Source organism: Aotus nancymaae, unplaced genomic scaffold, assembly GCF_030222135.1.
Source record: "Aotus nancymaae isolate 86718 unplaced genomic scaffold, 86718_ANA_hifiasm-v0.15.2.pri h1tg000010l, whole genome shotgun sequence".
In the NCBI taxonomy this organism is placed as follows: domain Eukaryota; kingdom Metazoa; phylum Chordata; class Mammalia; order Primates; family Aotidae; genus Aotus; species Aotus nancymaae.
This window is the reverse complement of record NW_026988421.1, coordinates 60,027,485-60,048,973: the sequence shown is the minus strand read 5'-3', so window position 1 is coordinate 60,048,973 and position 21,489 is coordinate 60,027,485. Positions and strand designations below refer to the sequence as shown.

Below are 21,489 nucleotides of genomic sequence, written 5' to 3'. Positions count from 1 at the left end.
CATGTTATACAGTGAGATTATAGAAAATGGGGCACAGGGCACCTGGGGAGAAAAAAACACAGAATGAAGGCTAGATGCAGAAAGGATCATAGACATTCTATCTCTGACACATCATAGGCACCAAAAAGGAAGAGGAAGTAGTCTTTCTTCTATTATTCACTGCTTTGTCCAGTTCCCTGTTCTTGGGACCATAACCCAATCTAGTGTAATAGGTACAGGTATGCCTCAGAGATACTGAGAGCTCTGTTCCAAACAATAAAGCCAGTTACATAACTTTATTGCTTTCCCAGTGCATATAAAAGTTACATTTATACTGTAGTCTATTAAATGTGCAATAGCACTGTGTCTAAAAAACAATGTACATACCTTAATTAAAGAATACTTTGGCTGGGCATGGCGGCTCACACCTGTAATACCGGCACTCTGAGAGGCCCAAGTGGGCACATCACTTGAGCCCAGGAATTTGAGACAAGCCTGGGCAACACAGTGAGACCTTAACTCTACAAAAACTTTAAAAATTAATTAGGTATTGTGGTGCATGCCTATAGTCCCAGCTATTTGAGAGGCTGAGGTGGGAATATGGCTTGAGCCCGGGAGGCAGAGGTTGCAGTGAGCCGAGATGGCATCACTGCACTCCAACCTAGGTGACAGAGCCAGACCCTGTCTTAAAAACAATGACAACAAATAAAAACCAATAAAAAAAAACTTTATTGCTAAAAAGAAATGCTAACAATTATCTGAGCCTTCACAGACTCGTAATCTTTTTGCTGGCAGAGGGTCTTGCCTTGATGTTGATGGCTGCTGACTGATCAGGGTGGTGGTTGCTGAATGTTACAGTGGCTATGGTAATTTCCTCTAAAATGACAGTGAAGTTTGCTGCATTGATTGACTTTTCCTTTCATAAATGATTTCTCTGTAGCATGCAATGCTGTCTGATAGTACTTTACCCGCAGTAGAACTTCCTTCAAAATTAGAATAAATCCTCTCAATCCCTGCTGCTCCTTTATCAACAAAGTTTATGTTATACTCTAAATTCTTTGTTGTTATTTCAACAATGTTTATAGCATCTTCACCAGGCATAGTTTCCATCTCAAGAAACCACTTTTCTTGCTCATCCATAAGAAGCAACTTATTTGCTCAAGTTTGATCATGAAATGGCAGCAATTCAGTCCCATCTTCAGGTTCCACTACTAATTCTAGTTCTCTTGCTATTTCCATCACATCTGCAGTGACTTGCTCCACTAAAGTCTTGAACCTCTTGGTCATCCATGACGGTTGGAATGAAATTCTTCCAAACTCCTGTTATGTTGCTATTTTGACCTTCCATGAATCATGAATGTTCTTAATGGCATCTAGAATGGTGAGTCTTTTCCAGAAGCTTTTCAATTTACTTTGCCCAGATCCATCTGAGGAATTGCTATCTATGGCAACTAGAGCCTTAAGAAATGTGCTTCTTAAATGATAAAACTTGGGAGTCGAAATGACTCCGTGATCCATGGGCTGGATCAAGAATGGATGTTGTATTAGCAGGCATGAAAACAACATTAATCTTGTACGTGTCCATCAGAGCTCTTGGGTGACCAGGTGCATTGTCAATAAGTGGTAATATTTTGAAAGGAAACGTTTTTTTGAGTCTCAACAGTGGGCTGACAGTATTCAGTCAATCACACTGTAAACAGATGAGCTGTCAACCAGGCTTTGTTGTTCCATTTACAGAACACAGGCAGAGTAGATTTAGCACAATTCTTAAGGGCCCTAGGATTTTCAGAATGGTAAATGAGCATTGGTTTCAACTTAAAGTCACCAGCTGGATTAGCCACTAATGAAAGAGTCGGCCTGTCCTTTGAAGCTTGGAAGCCGGGCATTGACTTCTCCTCTCTAACTATGAAAGTCGCAGATGGCATTTTCTTTCAACACAAGGCTGTTTCATCTACATTGAAAATCTGTCGTTTCAGCCCGGCATGGTGGTTCACGCCTGTAATCCCAGCACTTTGGGAGGCCAAGGTGGGTGGATCACCAGGCCAGGAGATCGAGACCATCCAGGCTAACACGGTGAAACCCCATCTGTACTAAAAATACAAACAAAACAAAACAAAACAAAACAAAACACTGTAGTCCCAGCTACTCAGGAGGCTGAGGCAGGAGAATCATTTGAAGCTGGGAGGTAGTGAGCCGAGATTGCACCACTGTACTCCAGCCTGGGAGACAGAGTGAGACAAAAGAGAATCTGTTCTTTCGTGCAGCCACCTTCATCAATGATCTCAGCTAGCTCTTCTGGATAACTTGCTGCAGCTTCTCCGTCAGCACTTGCTGCTTCACTGTGTATGTTCATGTTACGGAGATGGCTTCTTTCCTTAAACCTCATGAACCCACCTCTACTAGCTTCCAACTTTTCTTCTGCAGCTTTCTCACCTCTCTCAGCCTTCACAGAATTGAAGAGAATTAAGACCTTGCTCTGAACTAGGCTTTGGCTTATGCGAATGTTGTGGCTGGTTTGATCTTCCATCCAGACCACTCAAACTTTCTCCATGTGAGCAATAAGGCTGTTTTGCTTTCTTATCATTTTTGTGTTCATTGGAGCAGCACTTTTACGTTTCTTCAAGACCTTTTCCTTTGCATTCACAACTTGGCTAACAGGCTCAGGAGGCCTAGCTTGTGGCCTAGCTCAGCTTTTGACGTGCCTGCCTCTCAAAGCTCAATCATTTCTAGCTTTTGATTTAAGTGAGAGATGTACCACTCTTTCACTCGAACACTTAGAGGCCAGTGTAGGGTTATTAATTGTCCTAATTTCAATATTGCTGAGTCTCAGTGACTAGGGAGGTCCAAGGAGAGGGAGAGAGATGCGGGAACAGCCGGTTGGTAGAGCTGTCAGAACACACACAACATGTAGCGATTAAATTTGCTGCCTTCTATGGGTGCAGTTCATGGTTCCCCAAAGCAATTATAATAGCAACATCGAAGATTCCTAATCACAGATCATCATAACTGTAAGATGATGATGACATTTTGAATCGTTGCCAGAATTACCAAAATGCGACACAGAAACAGGCAGTGAGAGTGCGGGTTCTCGCAGGGTTGCCGCCGACTTTCAGTTTGTAAAAACTGCAGTATCTGTGAAGCACAGTGACGTGAGATGCAGCAAAGGGAGGTATTTCTGTGATGTAATCAGTCACGAATTAGATGAGTTTTTCTGGATTCACCTGGGAATCTAGCGCTGGGTGATACGTGTGTAAGGAAATATAGTCTCGGTTTTAAACAACCACTTTACATATGAATATGTGGAGCACAACTCATTTATCATTTGAGGATTATCCGGGTGAAACTGTCCTTACCAAAGTCATCTTTTGACTCCTCTGGGAATGATTCTCCCTGGCACGTGTCCTTTGAGGCCCTAAGTCTACTTGCTGCTTGTCTATTGACTATATTTTCTTATTGAATGCCTACAAAAATTAAATGATGAATAAAAAGAGAAGGATGCATTTAAACCAGTTCTGCTATTTGGAAATTCTGAGTAAACCCTTAGTTTGGTGAAGGGTGATATATCTCAGAAAGGTGGTTTTGGTTTTAATGGTGCATTTTCTTTCTGCATTTTCCCTCTGATCCCCAATGCCATGACTTACTAAGTTATAAAAAGCCCTCCAGTTGCTTGGAGAGAATAGTGCTTGGGGGATCTGTACAGATTTCTGAAATGAATGGCGAGGCAAATTGCATCAACTTTCCTTCTTTCCCTGGTCCATTTTCTGCAGGGTTCTGAGCTTCCTTTGGGGGCTTCATGAATGCTGCATGTCTAATGAATGTAGCACAAAATTGTAGGGTCTAATAAAGCCAATGTGTGTGCTTCTTTCTATTTTCCAGGCGCCTACTGCACGTGTAACCAGGGCAGTACCTTCCTCATGGATTCTAACACTACAGCTTTGTGCCATCTGCATCCCTTCAGACATTTACGAGTAAGTTCTACGATCAAATCAGCATTTAAATGCATCCTCTCTTTTTATCTTCTCAACCTGGGCTGCTCATTGGAATCGCCTGGGAAGCTTTAAAAAATACTGATGCCTGTGTCACAACCCCAGGGCTTTTGACTCAATTGATTTGGGAAATGGCCTGGGTGTTGAGATTTTTTTTAAAAGTGCCTCAGGAGTTTTTAATGTGCAGCCAAGGTTAACAATCACTGCTCAGACCGAATTCACTTTATATAGAAATATTCTTATATACAATTTAAAATTCCTATTAGGTCAATAAATATTTATTGAGTGCCTCCTCTATATAACGCATGAAGACAAACTCCTGACACAGTCCATACCAACCAGTAGCTGAAACCTAATGCAAGCAAGAGTGGGCTAGTGTAAGAGGGAGGGTAGGCAGGCACACAGAGATTGTGTTCTGTATAAAACTGTACAGGTCAAGTGCGGTGGCTCATGCCTGTAATTCCAGCACTTCGGAAGGCCAAGGCTGGTGGATTGCCTGAGGTCAGGAGTTTGCGAGCAGCCTGGCCAACATGGTGAAACCACATCTCTACTAAAATTACAAAAATTAGCCGGGCGTGGTGGTGGTGGGGTACCTGTAATTGCTTGAACCTGGGAGAATTGCTTGAACCTAGGAGGGAGAGGTTGCAATGGGCGATATCAGGCCACTGCACTCCAGCCTGGGTGACAGAGTGAGACTCTGTCTCAAAAACAAACAAACAAACAAACAAAAGACACTGTAGAAAGTAATCTTCTCTTCCTCCAGACTCAAGGAATTTGGTATAAAGCTTCAAAGAAAGTGGAATTCTATTAGATTGGAGTGTGGGAGATCCTAAAATATATCAGAGGTGATGGCATTCGAGATAGACTTGAAGGAACTGATAAGACTTCCATAGATGGAAACTGAGGAGAGCCTTCCAGGCAGAGGCAGAAGAAAGGCATGTGGCTGGAAAGCAGGGGCCTGCGTGAGGTTTGCTGTTGTGTTGGGAATGTTTTCTGAGTAATGGATGAAAAGCTTTGGGATCATATTAGGGTAGCACAGAGCAGGTCAGCTGGTACCTAAGTTGGCTCCAGCTAGCCATTAGGGGTTTGAAAACTTGGAAATAATATTAATATAACTGGAGCAGTATTTTGCAAAGAATGATCTGCTACTGAGATCTGGGCTGGGTTTGAGTAGGGAGAAACAGCAGGACTAGAGGCAGGAAAACCAGAAGGAGTATGCTATGGTTTAAGTCAGAAGTATTGAGGGCAAGTGGCCGGACATGGTGGTTCATGCCTGTAATCCCAGGACTTTGGGAGGTCAAGGTGGGTGGATCACTTGAGGTCAGGAGTTCAAGACTAGCCTGGCTAACCTGGTGAAACCCCATCACTACTAAAAATACAAAAATTAGCCAGGCTAATTTTTGATGGCTAATTTGATAAAAAATTAATGGCTTACATCTGTATTCCCAGCTACTTGGGAGGCTGAGGCAGGAGATTCACTTGAACCTAGGAGGTGGAGGTTGCTGTGAGCTGAGACTACTACTGCATTCCAGGCTGGGCAACAGAGCAAGACTCCATCTCAAAAAAAAAAAAAAAAAAAAAAAAAGAGAAGTATTGAGGGGCAAGCGAAGACAGTAATGGAAGTGTGAACTGGAGCACTGCAGGGGAAAGGAAGAAAATTCCGACTATAAGAAGAATGATAGAAGTAGAATTAGCAGAACTTGTCTATTGATATGGTAGAGGAAGCAAAAACTGACTTGGATGTTTATTAGAATTAGGAGGAACGCAGGCTGGGCGCGGTGGCTCAAGCCTGTAATCCCAGCACTTTGGGAGGCCGAGGCGGGCGGATCACCAGGTCAAGAAATCGAGACCATCCTGGCCAACATGGTGAAACCCCGTCTCTACTAAAAATACAAAAATTAGCTGGGTGTGGTGGCATGCGCCTGTAGTCCCAGCTACTCGGGAGGCTGAGGCAGGAGAATTGCTTGAACCCGGGAGGCGGAGGTTGCAGTGAGCCGAGATTGTGCCATTGCACTCCAGGCTGGCGCCCGGCGACAGAGCAAGACTCTGTCTCAAAAAAAAAAAAAAAAAAAAAAAAAAAAAAAAAGAATTAGGAGGAACGTGATGGTGCCATTAACAGAAATCATTAAACTAGGTTGAAAAATAGTTTATAACGGGAAGATGAATCTGATTTTGGGTATGTTGAAAACAAACACATCCAATGGAACTAAAATTTTTATTCAAATATTCCTCATTGTAATTGAATTCTAGTTGGATTTTTAAAAATTTAATATTTTGTGGAGATCGAGTCTCGCTACGTTGCCTAAACTGGCCTCACTCAAACTCTTGGGTTCAAGCGATCCTCCTGCCTCGGCCTCCCAAAGTGCCAGGATTACAGGCATGAGTCATCGTGCTGGGTTGAATTCTAATGGAATTCTTAAAGCAGGGCCCTGATTTGTGTGACACAGTGGTTCTCAACAAAGGGGTATTCTGCCTCTCAGGGAACACATGGCCATGTCTGGAGAGATTTTGGGCTGCCACAACTGGGGAAAGGATGTCTAGTAGGCAGAGGCCAGGGATGCTGCTAAACATCCTACAATGCACAGGACAGTCCGACATAACAAAGAATTATCCAGTCCAAAGTGTCAGTAGTATTGAGTTTGGGAAATCCTGCTTTAACATAGTCTAATAGCTCAAATTTCGGGAATTTTTTAGACCTGCTAGTATTTGGGGTTAGACAGCGCCACCTAGTGGCCAAATGTAATGTTTATCCCAGTTCTCTGTTGAACACTGAAAACTGAGAAATAAAAAATTCAGAAAGCTAAGACCCACAGAGATGAAGAACATCCTTTCATGGGAGAACTATCTACAGTTTACAGAAGTAGATGTGATGGGGAGGTCTAGTGTACAATCTAAAAGCTATTATAGAGTTAGAAAGTGCTCTTTAAGCTGGGCGCAGTGGCTTACATATATAATCCCAGCACTTTGGGAGGCCGAGGCGAGTGGATCACATGAGGTCAGGAGTTTGAGACCAGCCTGGCCACCGTAGTGAAACCCAGTCTCTATAAAAAATACAAAAATTAGCTGGATGTGGTGGGATGTGCCTGTAATCTTAGCTACTCTGGAGGCTAAGGCAGGAGAATCTCTGGAACCTGGGTGGCAGAGGTTGCAGTGAGCCGAGATCACAGCACTGCACTGCAGCCTGGGTGACAGAGCAAGACTCCATCTCAAAAAAGAAAAAAAGAGAAAGTGCTCTTTGTTTATAAGAGATCTCATAATAGAAGTCAATATGGAAATAGTATTTTACTGGATTCCATATGAAATGCATTCTATTCCATTAAGGTTGCCTATATTTTACTACTGTTACTGAATAAATTAAAAAAAAAAACAGAATCTAATAATTCTGCTGAATAACTGAAATAGTTATTGCTTGAGGATGCAGCTATGGCGTTTTGTTTTATTAAGAAATAAAGATTGGAAAGATTTTTAAAGTTATGAAAAAATAGAATGAAGACCACTAAAAACTTCTATTTTGCTTCAAGAAACAGCATTCCACATGCCTCACATATTACCTTCCCTAGCAGGTTGTGAGCTCCCTGAGGGCGGGGACTGTGTCTTACTCATACCTTCGTATCTGCCGCAGTATCTAGCACAGCATCTCATACAGAGTAGACATACAAATGATTTCTCGAGTGAATGAATTTATTTTTATACTGGAAATCCTTGCCTTGAAGTGAAGAAAGTTTCAAGCTTTTCTAAGCAGTTACTGTCTGTTCACACAAATACAATGCCAGCTGAGGGTGCTTGGCACAGACAGCACCAGAGATTCAAGCACAGGGAGTTGATAACAGACACCTGCAATTCACTTCCCTGGAGAGCCTAGAGCAAACTGTGCTGTGATGAGCATTCCCAGGGCAGTGTTTGGACTGGTGTGTGGGCTGTATATTCCTGCAGAATATAAGATTAGGCTATCTTATAATAGACATAATAATATAAGATTCATTCATCCAGCAAATATTTATTGAATGTCTACTTTGTGCTAGGTACTCTTCTAGGCACTAGGGATATCACAGTGAACTTAAGTCTAAAAATTCCTTAAGAGGGAGGGTTTGAATTGGTGATTAGAATAAAGATGCATATTCCCCTTTCCCCTAACTTTTCCACTTAGCAGAATATTTTCTACATAGAAAATGCACTTTGCCCAATGATCTCAAAGCATTTCAAAGTTGTTAAACAGCTCTCCTTCCAAAACCACTGCTCTGCTGGGACAAGTGACAAAAACAACACTCTCCCATCATTTCCTCTCGTCTGTATCTCTTCCTCCCTCCTACACTTTCGGACTTTTGGGGAGAAGGGTAGGAGTGCATGAGTTGTATTTTATGGGCAAATGATGACTCTTGCACATTTTGTAAGTGGCAATTGAAGCTAGTAGTTTAAAAAGTGACCCCACAGAGGGTTTCTTTCTGCTTGGTTTATTAAGAACCCTTTAGTTCTAGTGTCTAGGGATATGCAAAGTCAGAAAAAAACCAGTCACCACCCAAAAGAAAATGGTGCAGACAGGCTGGTGAGGCCATGTTTTGGCCACAGAATAAGTGCACTGTGCAATATCAAGTGTCTCAGTGAGTTTTTGGAATCTCAGGCACATTTTGACACCTTATTATGTGGCTCAGTACACCCAGGATATACAAATCAGAAGTGTTCGTCCCCATACGTGAGTTGTATGGCATGACCTCCTAATGCTAAGTGGAAGCTGATTTAGTGAATTCACCAAAGCTACTGCTATACATGTAATCGATGAAAGGTGATGGTGACCTCCCCACCTTTCTCTTTGGCATTGTTTGGTTAAGTTAGTTATATCCTAAGGTCACTACTGCCTAACTCCTCTCAGCCCAGGCATATGGCTCCTAATTGCTCCTAATACTTAAAATCCCTAACAAAACGGGGGGCAGGGGAGCATGCTAGTTTTTTCCCAAAGCAGTGGATGGCAACTGTGTGACATCTTTGATTCATCTGTTTTATCTTCTCACATCTTTGTTGGAATCTTTAGAAGGCACAGCCCTACCTTTCTCCCTCAGCTGAGACTGCAAGAATCCCCAGCTGCCTTATTCAAAGCACTTCTTGCCACCGGTCCGGCAGCGTGGGAACTTAGTCAACTGCGGTTGCTTGGAAACCACTGAGTCCGGCTTGTTCTCCTTCCCCCTCCGCAGTCCGCTCCCTTACACAGCAGGCACCCAGACATTCTTAAAGTTCATCACTCTCCACTACACTCCCAGAAGAGTATGAATACACCATCGTGCTTTCCATGGACGAAAAGGCAGAAAATATGTCAAGTCCTTTACTGGTGAGAGATCCGTAGCGACTGCCGCTGGGCCGAATGGACATGGGCGGTGGGATCTGATGGTGCCACTGAGCTGGAAAATGGACCAAATGTGTTACCATCAAAGGAACACAGTCCAGCAGGTGCATTCTGTCCTCACCCTGATGCTCCCTGCAGATTCTTGGTAAAGCATTTAACTATATCTGGGTCCGAATTGTCCTATTTGTAGAAAAGAGCAATAAAGCCTTCCCTGCCAGGAATAGGGAAACTGTGACAGTGATGTCTTAAGCCCCTAATTGCAAAATCTGTGATTCAGATTCAGAGATTAGAATCCTACAAATGAGAGATTAGAATTTCTATAAGATGGGGCCAGGTATGGTGGCTCACACCTGTAATCCTAGCATTTTGGGAGGCTGAGGAGGGCAGATCACTTGAACTCACAAGTTTGAGACCAGCCTGGCCAACATGGTGAAACCCAGTTTCTACTAAATACAAACATTGGCTGGGCATGGTGGTGCACACCTGTAATCCCAGCTACTCGGGAGGCTGAGGCAGGAGAATCACTTGAACCCGGGAGGCAGAGGTTGCAGTAAGATAAGATCACACCAAGGCACACCACCACTCCACCAGCCTGGGCGACAGAGTGAGACTCCATCTCAAAACGAAAGAAAGACGGAAGGAAGGAAGGAAGGAAGGAAGGAAGGAAGGAAGGAAGGAAGGAATTAATTCTATAAGATGAAAGAGTGAAGAGTGGGTGACTAGACTGATTTCTCAAGCTTGTCCCCTTCCACCGACCTACCAGGAAGGTCTGTTTGGGGTGTGTACAGAGGGTTGCAGGCTCTCAGAGGAGGGTACCTCAAAAGATAGAGACAAGAAAGCTGCAGAAATGAAAACCAAATACTGGGTTCGACTTTCTGAGCAGTACCTACCTCATACCGGAATCACCCTAATCGGCCATTACCTATACCCTAATTAGGTTCTATTTGTTCCAGCAAGAAGATTGAAAAGTAATTTAGGTACAATCAGCCATGGTTCAGGGACAATATTTATTAGAGTTTCTATGTTCACCAAGTGCTGCTGTTTTTAGCAGACACGACTTTAAGGTTTGACCATGGCCTGAGTGAGATACCCACCCAAACTGCAGTCTCTGCTGTGGTCCCTGATTCAGAAATTACCAGGCAATCTTCTGATTAGGTTTCTGGGGATCTTGATGTGGAGAAGGGGGTTCCCTAGGTGGGGAACTCTTATGCTCTGGGTCCTGGAAAGCTGTACCCCTTTCAGCATTCAGATTTAGAAATTGATCCTTTGTTGATTTCATTATCTTGATTCAGTTTTTCAGTCTACAAACCTCTGAGTGAATTCAGAAAAATCCAATTGGGAGGACCAAACCTAGAGCCGTTTCACTAAAGGACAGACACTCAGTAAGGCCCGCTCTTGCACAGTCTCCTCCCAGACACTCAGTAAGGCCCGCTCTTGCACAGTCTCCTCCCAGACACTCAGTAAGGCCCGCTCTTGCACAGTCTCCTCCCAGACACTCGGTAAGGCCCGCTCTTGCACAGTCTCTCCTCCCAGCCACTCAGTAAGTCCCGCTCTTGCACAGTCTCCTCCCAGCCACTCGGTAAGTCCCACTCTTGCACAGTCTCCTCCCAGCCACTCGGTAAGGCCCGCTCTTGCACAGTCTCCTCCCAGCCACTCGGTAAGGCCCGCTCTTGCACAGTCTCCTCCCAGCCACTCGGTAAGGCCCGCTCTTGCACAGTCTCCTCCCAGACACTCAGTAAGGCCCGCTCTTGCACAGTCTCCTCCCAGCCACTCAGTAAGGCCCGCTCTTGCACAGTCTCTCCTCCCAGCCACTCAGTAAGTCCCGCTCTTGCACAGTCTCCTCCCAGACACTCAGTAAATCCCGCTCTTGCACAGTCTCCTCCCAGCCACTCGGTAAGGCCCACTCTTGCACAGTCTCCTCCCTGCCACTAGGTAAGGCCCGCTCTTGCACAGTCTCCTCCCAGACACTCAGTAAGGCCCGCTCTTGCACAGTTTCCTCCCAGCCACTCGGTAAGGCCCGCTCTTGCACAGTCTCCTCCCAGCCACTCGGTAAGGCCCGCTCTTGAACAGTCTCCTCCCTGCCACTCGGTAAGGCCCGCTCTTGCACAGTCTCCTCCCAGACACTCAGTAAGGCCCGCTCTTGCACAGTCTCCTCCCAGCCACTCGGTAAGTCTCGCTCTTGCACAGTTTCCTCCCAGTAAGGCCCGCTCTTGCACAGTTTCCTCCCTGCCACTAGGTAAGGCCCGCTCTTGCACAGTCTCCTCCCAGACACTCGGTAAGGCCCGCTCTTGCACAGTCTCTCCTCCCAGACACTCGGTAAGGTCCACTCTTGCACAGTCTCCTCCCAGCCACTCGGTAAGGCCCGCTCTTGCACAGTCTCTCCTCCCAGCCACTCGGTAAGGCCCGCTCTTGCACAGTCTCCTCCCAGACACTCAGTAAGGCCCGCTCTTGCACAGTCTCCTCCCAGCCACTCGGTAAGGCTTGCTCTTGCACAGTCTCTCCTCCCAGACACTCGGTAAGGCCCGCTTTTGCAGTCTCTTCTCAGCCACTCAGTAAGGCCCGCTCTTGCACAGTCTCTCCTCCCAGACACTCGGTAAGGTCCGCTCTTGCACAGTCTCCTCCCAGACACTCGGTAAGGCCCGCTCTTGCACAGTCTCCTCCCAGACACTCAGTAAGGGCCGCTCTTGCACAGTCTCCTCCCAGACACTCAGTAAGGCCCGCTCTTGCACAGTCTCTCCTCCCAGCCCCTCCATCTCTTAGCCCTTCCCGGCTCTCTCTGACATCTTTACTGGACTGCTGTACTTCCTAGGTTTAGAAGCCCTCCTTTAGAAGAGAGAGGGGAGGCCTACATCTCCCTATTCCTCAGAAAGGCAGGAAGGTGTGGTGGCAGGGAAGGTAATTGATTCTACCCAAATCCTCCACCCCTTCTCCATCCTAGGTCCCAGCTGAGGAAACAGCACCTCCTATTGTTGGTGCTGTGGAATCAGGACAGGAACGAGGGAGAGGAGAGCCAGGACAAAGTGACCTGGAGACTCAGCCACTGGAGGGCAGGACTGGGATAAGAGTCATCAGTTTCAGGGCTGTTGGTAGGGAGTTTCTCAGTTGGTGAAGACTGGGAAATGGTTAAGGGCTTAGCCTTGATTAAGGAACATATCACTAGTGGACTCTTTCCCCCCTGACTTTTTCAGCTAAAAGTACATTAGTGTCTGCTTCCTTCAGTTTTTCTTCTCAAGTCTTAGGATAAGGGGAAAAACCAGAAAACTATATATTTTCTCCAAAAACTAGACCTAGGGAACAGTGGCAGTGGCAGGCTGAAGCCTCTCCTGTATGGTACTAAATAAAGGGAATACCTGCTATGCACCCATAAATAGCAGGAATATGTATCAGGTAATAGATAGAGCTACTTTTTTTTTTTTTGAGATGTAGTCTTGCTCTGTTGCCCAGGCTGGAATGCAGTGGTGCAATCTCGGCTCACTGCAACCTGTGCCTCCTGGGTTCAAGCAATTCTCCTGCCTCAGTCTCCTGAGGAGCTGGGATTACCGGCGCCTGCCACCATCCCCAGCTAATTTTTGTATTTTTAGTAGAGACGGGTTTTCACTATGTTGGCCAGGCTGGTCTCGAACTCCTGACCTCAGGTGATCCACCTGCCTCGGCCTCCTAAAGTGCTGAGATTACAGTTGTGAGCCACCTTGCCCAGCCCACCTATCTTTACAGAAAGATTTTTAAGCTGTCAGTTGCATACAGATGTTCAACAGACAGCACTACACTTACCATATATATCCAGCCTGGCAGTGCACGACACGATGCCAGCTTCATTCTTGGCTGACAACGTGTACCACCCAGCGTCTGATTTCTTGGCTGGCTGGATGAGGAGGCAGACGTACCCTGTTGTGTCCTGGTGCATACTGGAGAAAAAGAGAGAATATACCTGTATTTTATCTGGAGGCAGAAGTGCCTTTGTCAAGTTTAGGGTTCCCGGAAGAAGGGGGAATGCAGCTTAAGGCAAATATCAAGACAAATTTGAAGGTGGAAGACGTTACAGAAGAGCAGCAGCAAACCTAATCATGGTAGGAGGAAGGGGCAGCTGGGGCTGAGACCTGCCTTCGCCCTCCCCCACAGCCACAAGTTCACCGAAGTTGTGCTCCCCATCAGCAGAACCCCCACTTTTCACAGCCAAAGTTCAGAAAGATCTCTTCCCAAATGACAGACATTTCATCAATAACTTGTTAGGACACTCTGGGAAAGCAGGATGAAATAGAGTGCAGGGCTGGATGGACTGGCTGCACAGACGGCATCTCCTAATGCAGCCAGCTGGGCTCCTGCGGCATCCAGCATAATGAGGTTTAGGAGGAAACCGGCCTGCTCTTTCCTTCTGTTTTTCTCCACATCAGTAGTTCTTCACCTTGGCTGCACATTGGAATCCCAGGCCATATCCCAGGTAATCATATCAGAATCAAAGGCTAGGATCCAAGCATTAGGATTTTTGAAAACTCCCCAGTGATTCGAATATGCAGCCATGGATCAAAAACCACAGGGCCACGTGTTCCCTACACCGCTTGTCAGCCCAGCCCTCTTGTCACACATAGTTCCAAGCTCCCCTCTGGGGCTGCCACAGCTCATTTGCAGGGTAGAGGCAACAGCAACAGCTCCCAGAGCTCAAAGGATAAGTGTTTATCTTTTATTGAAAGGTATTACTTCCAAGAATTTGTAAAGTAATAAGAAAAAACAAGAATAAATCAATTAATAAGTATAACAAGAATAAAGTAATAAAATATCCACCACAATTTTACTACATTAACACATTGGCTACCTTCACCTTCTGATTAATAAATTAATCTATTCATTCTTTGATATATTTCTTTAGTAAACGCTTATTGAATACTATGTTGGGGGAAATGCTGGGTGCCACTGCCGTGGGTGCCGAGGGTGTAAAGAGGAACAGGACAAAAATGACTTCTCTTTTTTATGAGGCAGAGTTTTGCTCTGTCACCCAGGCTGGAATGCAGTGGTGTGATCTTGACTCATTGCACCCTTCACCTTCTGGGCTCAAGAGATTCTTGTGCCTCAGCTTCCCAAGTAGCTGGGATTATAGGTGCCTGCCATCATGCTCGGCTAATTTTGTATTTTTTTTTTTTAGTAGAAATGGGATTTCACCATGTTGGCCAGGCTGGTCTCAAACTCCTGACCTCAGGCGGTCCACCCGTCTCGGCCTCCCAAAGTGCTGGGATTATAGGTGTGAGCCACCACGCCTGACCAAAGAAATTCCTTCTCTAGAAGAATCTCTCGGTTTAATGAGAAATAAATAAATAAAAGATAAATAAGTAGTAATAAAGATAAATAGGATGTAACAAATGCTAGAGTAATGCCATGGGAAAGACGCCTGGGGAACACAGAGGGGAAAAGGTTATTCTGGGAAGCCACAGGCATCAAGGAGGAGGCATGAAGTTGCTGGATGTTCAGAAGCACAAGCGTATGTGAGGTTAGGCTCACAGAAAAATGTAACATTGTACAAAGACCTGAGATGACTAAGATGAGATTACTTAAAAAATCTATTTCTCAACCACTGAAATATAATGCAGCCAATTCAAGTGTGGGAAAACTTCCCAGGAGATGTGCTCCATCTCAGTCTCAAAGGTCTAGTGGAAACTCACAGAGCAGGTGAGATGTGGCTGTTCCAGGTATTGGAACAGGCTGCACAAAGGCGTGATAGTGTGGGAGGGAGCATGGCATGTTCATTACAGCTGGGGGTGGAGTGCACACGGGGTACTGGCAAGTGGGGGAACTGGAAAGAAGGCAGGGGAGGAGGTCACATGCACCATGGTAAAGGGATGGAAACCTTCCTCTCAGATGATGGGAAACTAATGATCTATTTTTAGCAGGAGCTGATATATATCTTTTTTTTTTTTTGAGATGGAGTCTCCCTCTGTGGCCCAGGTTGGAGTCTAGTGGGGTGATCTCAGCTCATTGTAACCTCCGCCTCCTGGGTTCAAGTGATTCTCCTGCCTCAGCTTCCCCTGTAACTGGGATTACAGACACATACCACCATGCCCAGCTAATTTTTGTATTTTAAGTAAAGACGGGGTTTCGCCACATTGGCCAGGCTGGTTTCGAACTCCTGACCTCAGGTGATTCACCCACCTTGACCTCCCAAAGTGCTGGGATTACAGGCATAAGCCACTGTGCCTGGCCAGTTTGCATTCTTAAAAGATCATCCTTACAGTGGTGAGGATGTGGATTGAATAGGGCTTGTGCCTGACTGCAGAGAGACACATTAGGATGCTATTGCTATAGTTTAGTGAGGTGAGGCAACAGCAGTGGAAATTCATGTATTTGTTCATAATTCCTTCATCTTACATAATATGCTACTAGGTGAAAGGCATTGGGTGTTGTGAGGAGTCAGGACCTATGAAAACAAAGAAGACGTGGTCCCTTCCCTCAAGATGCTCACAGTTGAGTTGTGGGAGAGGAGTGAAACCATCAATACTAACAATGGTGACGGTGCACCAAGTGGGAGAGGAAGCAGGGCACTGCTCCTCCTCAGAGAGATGATGTTTGAGGTGAGTCTTGAGGATAGCAGACATTAGGGAGGTGGGCTGGAGCGTGAGGGTAGAGAAGGTGAAGAGTGTTCCCAAAGAAGGAATGTCAGGAGCAGAGGTATACAGGTGAGAGAAGGCAGGGACGTAAAAGCCATAACTACTTACAACAGTTATAATCACAGTGGTATACAGGCAGTTCCTGAGTTAGGATGCTTGCATTCAGTATGCTCCTCAATTTATGATGGGGTTACCTCCAGGTAAATGCATCATAAGTTGAGGAGCAACTGTATTTGTGTGTGTGTGTGTGTGTGTGTGTGCACGTGCGTGCATGCGCAAGCGCAAACGCATTTATTTAGGACCATTCAGATATTCCTAGGTGTGTAGTTTTCAGAAGCCAATCACTATGACTTTAAAGTATCAAAATATCCCTTTTTTTTTTTTTTTTTGAGACTGAGTTTTGCTTGTCCCCATTCTAGAGAACAATGGCGTGATCATGGCTCACTGCAGTCTTCAAATCCTGAGCTCAAGCAATCCTCCCTCTTCAGCCTCCTGAGTAGCTGGGACTACAGGTGTGTGCCACCATGCCTAGCCAATTAAATTTTTTTTAAGTGATGGGGGTCTCACTATGTTGCCCAGGCTGGCCTTGAACTCCTGGTCTCAAGCTATCCTCCTGCCTTGGCCTCCCAAAGTGTTGGGATTACAGGCATGAGCCACTGTGCCCAACCAGAATGTCCTATGCTTACATTAAAATGACAGGCATCTTTTCACTAAAGTCTGGGGGAAAATGAATGGGCAGTGAGTGGGCAGTGGTCTCTGAATCTTAGGACTTCCCCTCTGCAGCATCTCAGTCACTCCTCCTCCCTCCCCTGACACTGCCTTCCCCAGGCAGTGGTGACTAAACTGAGCAGGTCCTCAGAGTTCAGGGCTGAGCAATCACCCAGCCCCAGCAGTCAGCCTCGACTGGGAATGAGCTTTCCAGACATGTATTTTGGTTTTGCCCAATAAAACCATATTTAAAATTGCAGACCCTCAGTTACTTAGTGTATTCAGTTTAATCTAGTTTAACATGTTGCATTGTTAGGTTGGAGCGTTAACCCGACACTATTCTCTGTTCTTGGTTAAGTTTTTTTTTTTTTCAGACAGAGTTTCGCTCTGTTGTCAGGCTTGAGTACAGGGGCGCGATCTCGGCTCACTGCAACCTCCACCTTCTGGGTTAAAGCAATTCTCCTGCCTCAGCCTCCCGAGTAGCTGGAACCACCCAGCTTATTTTGTATTTTTAGTAGAGACAGGGTTCCACCATGTTGGCAAGAATGGTCTTGATCTCTTGACCTCGTGATCTGTCCGCCTCAGCCTCCCAAAGCGCTGGGATTACAGGTGTGAGCTACTGCACTTAGCCTGTTCTTGGTTAGTTTTACTGGAGAAAAATACACACACACCCTACAGACCAGCCCCCAAAACACACACATATTTTAGATGACAAAATTCTTTAAAACCCAACAGCTACAACATCTTCTGGGGCAAATTCAGTTTACTGTGGAGAAATAATTCTCAGTAGAAAGTTTTGTACAGAAGCTACTTCTACTTACTTGTCGCCTGGTGGCAAACCAAAATGGCAAAGAAATGGCCATTTCCCTAAGTTGGTTAGGGAAAATTAAGCAAGATACCCAGTTTAAGAAACTGGATCCTTAAGCTTACTTTAAGAACAATCGAGAGAGATCCAAGATGGCTGATCACTAGCAGCTCGGGGTCGTAGCTCCCAGTGAAAGTGCACAGAACGAGAGGACACCACACTTTCAGACGAATTTTTGTTGCTCATGGACCAAGAGATTCCCAGCAGAGGAGCCCCACGGGTCACCAGGGTGACTCTTGTGGCCGGCGCAGCGGTTTTGCTGGCGCCTCAGGGTGGCAGTTCTTGGTGCAGAGTCCAGAGATTCCCAGGCAGAAAAGCACCATCAATCTTAACACCGCTGTTTTGGCCGGCGCAGTGGATTGCTCAGATTTCGGCGCTGGGAATCAACAAGTTGGATGTCCGCTCAGAGACCTAGTTAGAAAGTCGGTAATTACAAAGACGACAGAGGGATAAATATATAATGAAGGGAAGAAACCAGCCTAAAAAGGCAGAGAATACTCAAAATCAGAATGCCTCACCCTCTACAGGGGATCGCAGTTCCTCATCAGCAATGGAGCAAGGCTTAATGGAGAACGAGTGTGTTCCATTATCAGAAGCAGGTTTCAAAAGGTGGGTGATAAGAAACTTCTCTGAATTAAAAGAACTTGTTCTAACCCAATGCAAAGAAACTAAGAACCTTGAAAAAAGGTTTGACAAAATGCTAACGAGAATGGACAATTTAGAGAGGAATATAAGTGAATTGATGGAGCTGAAAAACACAACACGAGAACTTTGCGAAGTATGCACAAGTTTAAACAGTCGAATTGATCAAGCAGAAGAAAGGATATCAGAAGTCGAGGACCAGCTCAGTGAAATGAAATGAGAAGACAAGATTGCAGAAAAAAGGATAAAAAGGAATGAGCAAAGTCTCCAAGAAATATGGGACTATGTGAAAAGACCTAATTTACGTTTGATAGGTGTACCTGAATGTGACGAAGAGAATGAATCTAAATTGGAAAATACTCTTCAGGATATCATTCAGGAAAACTTTCCCAACCTAGCAACGCAGGGTAATATTCAACTCCAGGTAATACAGAGAACACCACAAAGATATTCTTCAAGAAGACCAACCCCAAGGCACATAATCGCCAGATTTATTAGGGTTGAAATGAAGGAGAAAATACTAAGGGCAGCCAGAGAGAAAGGTCAGGTTATACACAAAGGGAAACCTATCAGACTTACAGCAGATCTCTCAGCAGAAACCCTACAAGCCAGAAAAGAGTGGGGACCAATATTTAACATCCTTAAAGAAAAGAACTTTCAACACAGAATTTCATATCCAGCCAAACTAAGCTTTACAAGCGAAGGAAAAATTAAATCTTTTGCGAACAAACAAGTACTTAGAGATTTCACCACCACCAGGCCTGCTTTACAAGAACTTCTGAAAGAAGTACTATACATATAAAGGAACAAACAATATCAGCCTCTCCAAAAATATATCAAAAAGCAAAGAGCATCAACACAATGAAAAATTTACACCACCTAATGTGCAAAACAGCCAACTAGCACCAAATGGCAGTATTAAACTCATATATATTCAAATTGGATAAAAAGCCAAAACCCATCGGTATGCTGCATCCAGATCCATCTCACATGCAACGATACACAACGACTCGAAACAAAGGGATGGAGGAAGATTTACCAACCAAATAGAGAGTAAAAATAAACAAATAAATAAAAAGTAGGAGATGCAATTTTCACCTCTGATAAAATAGACTTTAAAGCAACAAAGATCAAAAGAGGCAAAGAAGAACATTACATAATGGCAAAAGGATCAATGTAACAAGAAGAGCTAATGATTCTGTAGATCAACGAGACAGAAAATTAACAAGGACATCCAGGACTTGAACTCAGACCCGGAACAAGTAAACTTAATAAACATTTATAGAACTCTCCACTTTAAATATACAAAACACACATTACCACCTCACACCTATTCCAAAAGAGACTACATAATTGGAAGTAAATCACTCCTCAGTAATCGCATAGCATTTTCATAGGTTTAAATGAAATATTGGTTGGCTGCTTGTTTGTTATTTTCTTCCCTTATTCCTTCCTGTCTACATCATTAAGTATAATTATTGGTATAAAAGAGGTTTTCAATACCCATTTCTAAAATGCATTCTAGCCTGGGCAAGAAAGCAATACTCCCATTCTCTCTCTCTCTTTCTCTTCCTTTTTCTTCCTCTTCTTCATTCTTTTTTTTTTCTTTCTTTTCTTTCTTCCTTTTTTTTTTAAAAAAAAAAGAAACTGAGGCAGAGGTCAGAAAAGTTGCTCTTTCAAGGTCACACCTGGGCAAAGGAACAGTAGAGCTAGGAGACGAACTCAGGAGCCCACGCTCTAAACGGCTTCACTATTTTGCCTTGAATAGCATTCCCATAATGAGACTGAGTACTCAGCACCTGCCACATACCATACCGAGAGCTCTTCACCTCTCACTTACCCATAATTTAACTCTAAGAGGCCAATGCTATCATGAAAGGACTCTGAAGCTTAGCAGTTAAGGTACATTTTTCCCAAGACCAATCAGCTAGTGGATGCTGGAGCTGGGATAGAGCCTCACATGAAACCCCAAACACCGTCCCATGTGGCTCTGTGGAGCTACGATCTGCAGGTCCACAGCTGCCTTGCTCGCTACCACAGCCCAAGCTCTTGACACGTAAAATCCACGTTCAAAGAATGAAGCCCACCCAAGCCCTGGCCTCTGTCCCCAGAAGCCCCACTCTCCCTATGCCCATTAAAAAAAAAAAAAAAAAAAAGAATTGAAGAAAAACCCAATGAAGTTATCAGCTGATAAATAATGAGAAATAATTTTGAAGATAAATCATTGTGTAATTTCCCCCATATATATCTCCAAAGGAATTCAAAGACTTGCATGCATTACTAAAACAAAATGTCCATGCCTATTCACTTATTCATATAAATGAGGTTTCTGTGTGCTAACATTTAACCAAACAAAAAATAGGAAGAGAGGTGATGCTGAAGCCTATCTCATTCTAGCAAAAAGCAATGTTTATACATGGATACACCCATTAATTTTTTTGGAAAAAAGCCCTATCTATCTCTGATGAACTTTTATTTTATGTTTAATAATTGCCTATCAAAAAAAAAAAGAACAATCACTTAGTGATGGATGGAAAAGATGTATAACTGCATTGATGTTTTATTTTGTTATAGCTTTTTTACTTCAAAGAGCTTTTCTGGGTCCTAATATAATTGAAGACATGGGACAAAAAATTTGCAAAATATTCCATAAATTCCTTGTTTTGGTGTCACTGTCTTTCTTCCAGTAGAACACAGGTGGAATTTATGGAATATTTTGCAAGGAAATTTTAAATTAAATTTTATTAACTACTCCTCTGCAACAGAATACATTTTTTATTTTTGAGATGGAGTCTCACTGTCACCCAGGCTGGAGTGTAGCCATGCAAACTTGGTTCACTGCAATCTCTCTGCCTCCCAGGTTCAAGCAATTCTCTCCTCTCAGCCTCTGAATAGCTGAGATTACAGGTGCATACCAACACGCCCGGCTAGTTTTTATATTGTTAGTAGAGATGGGGTTTCACCATGTTGGTCAGGCTGGTCTCGAACTCCTGACCTCAGATGATCCACCTGCCTCAGCTTCCCAAAGTGTCGGAATTATAGGTGTGAGCCACCGCACCTGGCCAGGAATACATTCTTTTTTTTTTTTTTTTTGAGACGGAGTTTCACTCTTGTTACCCAGGCTGGAGTGCAATGGCGCGATCTCGGCTCACCGCAACCTCCGCCTCCTGGGTTCAGGCAATTCTCCTGCCTCAGCCTCCTGAGTAGCTGGGATTACAGGCATGCACCACTGTGCCCAGCTAATTTTTTGTATTTTTAGTAGAGACGGGGTTTCACCATGTTAACCAGGATGGTCTCGATCTCTTGACCTCGTGATCCACCCTCCTTGGCCTCCCAAAGTTTTTTTTTTTTTAAAGACGGGGTTTCACCATGTTGGTCAGG

General features: G+C 44.5%; 1 protein-coding gene across 2 annotated transcripts in view; it reads right to left on the bottom strand.

Moving 5' to 3' along the window:
* Window positions 1-689: 689 nt before the first annotated feature.
* MYPN (myopalladin) overlaps window positions 690-21,489 on the bottom strand; it is a 108,356-nt gene continuing 87,556 nt past the window's right edge. For both annotated transcript variants that reach the window (XM_064374176.1, XM_064374177.1), the window contains 2 exons: window positions 13,072-13,205; window positions 690-9,355 (listed from right to left, as the gene is read on the bottom strand). In XM_064374176.1, the coding sequence (XP_064230246.1) occupies window positions 9,186-9,355; window positions 13,072-13,205 (304 nt within the window). In that variant the 3' untranslated portion in view covers window positions 690-9,185. The remainder of the gene's footprint in view (window positions 9,356-13,071; window positions 13,206-21,489) is intronic.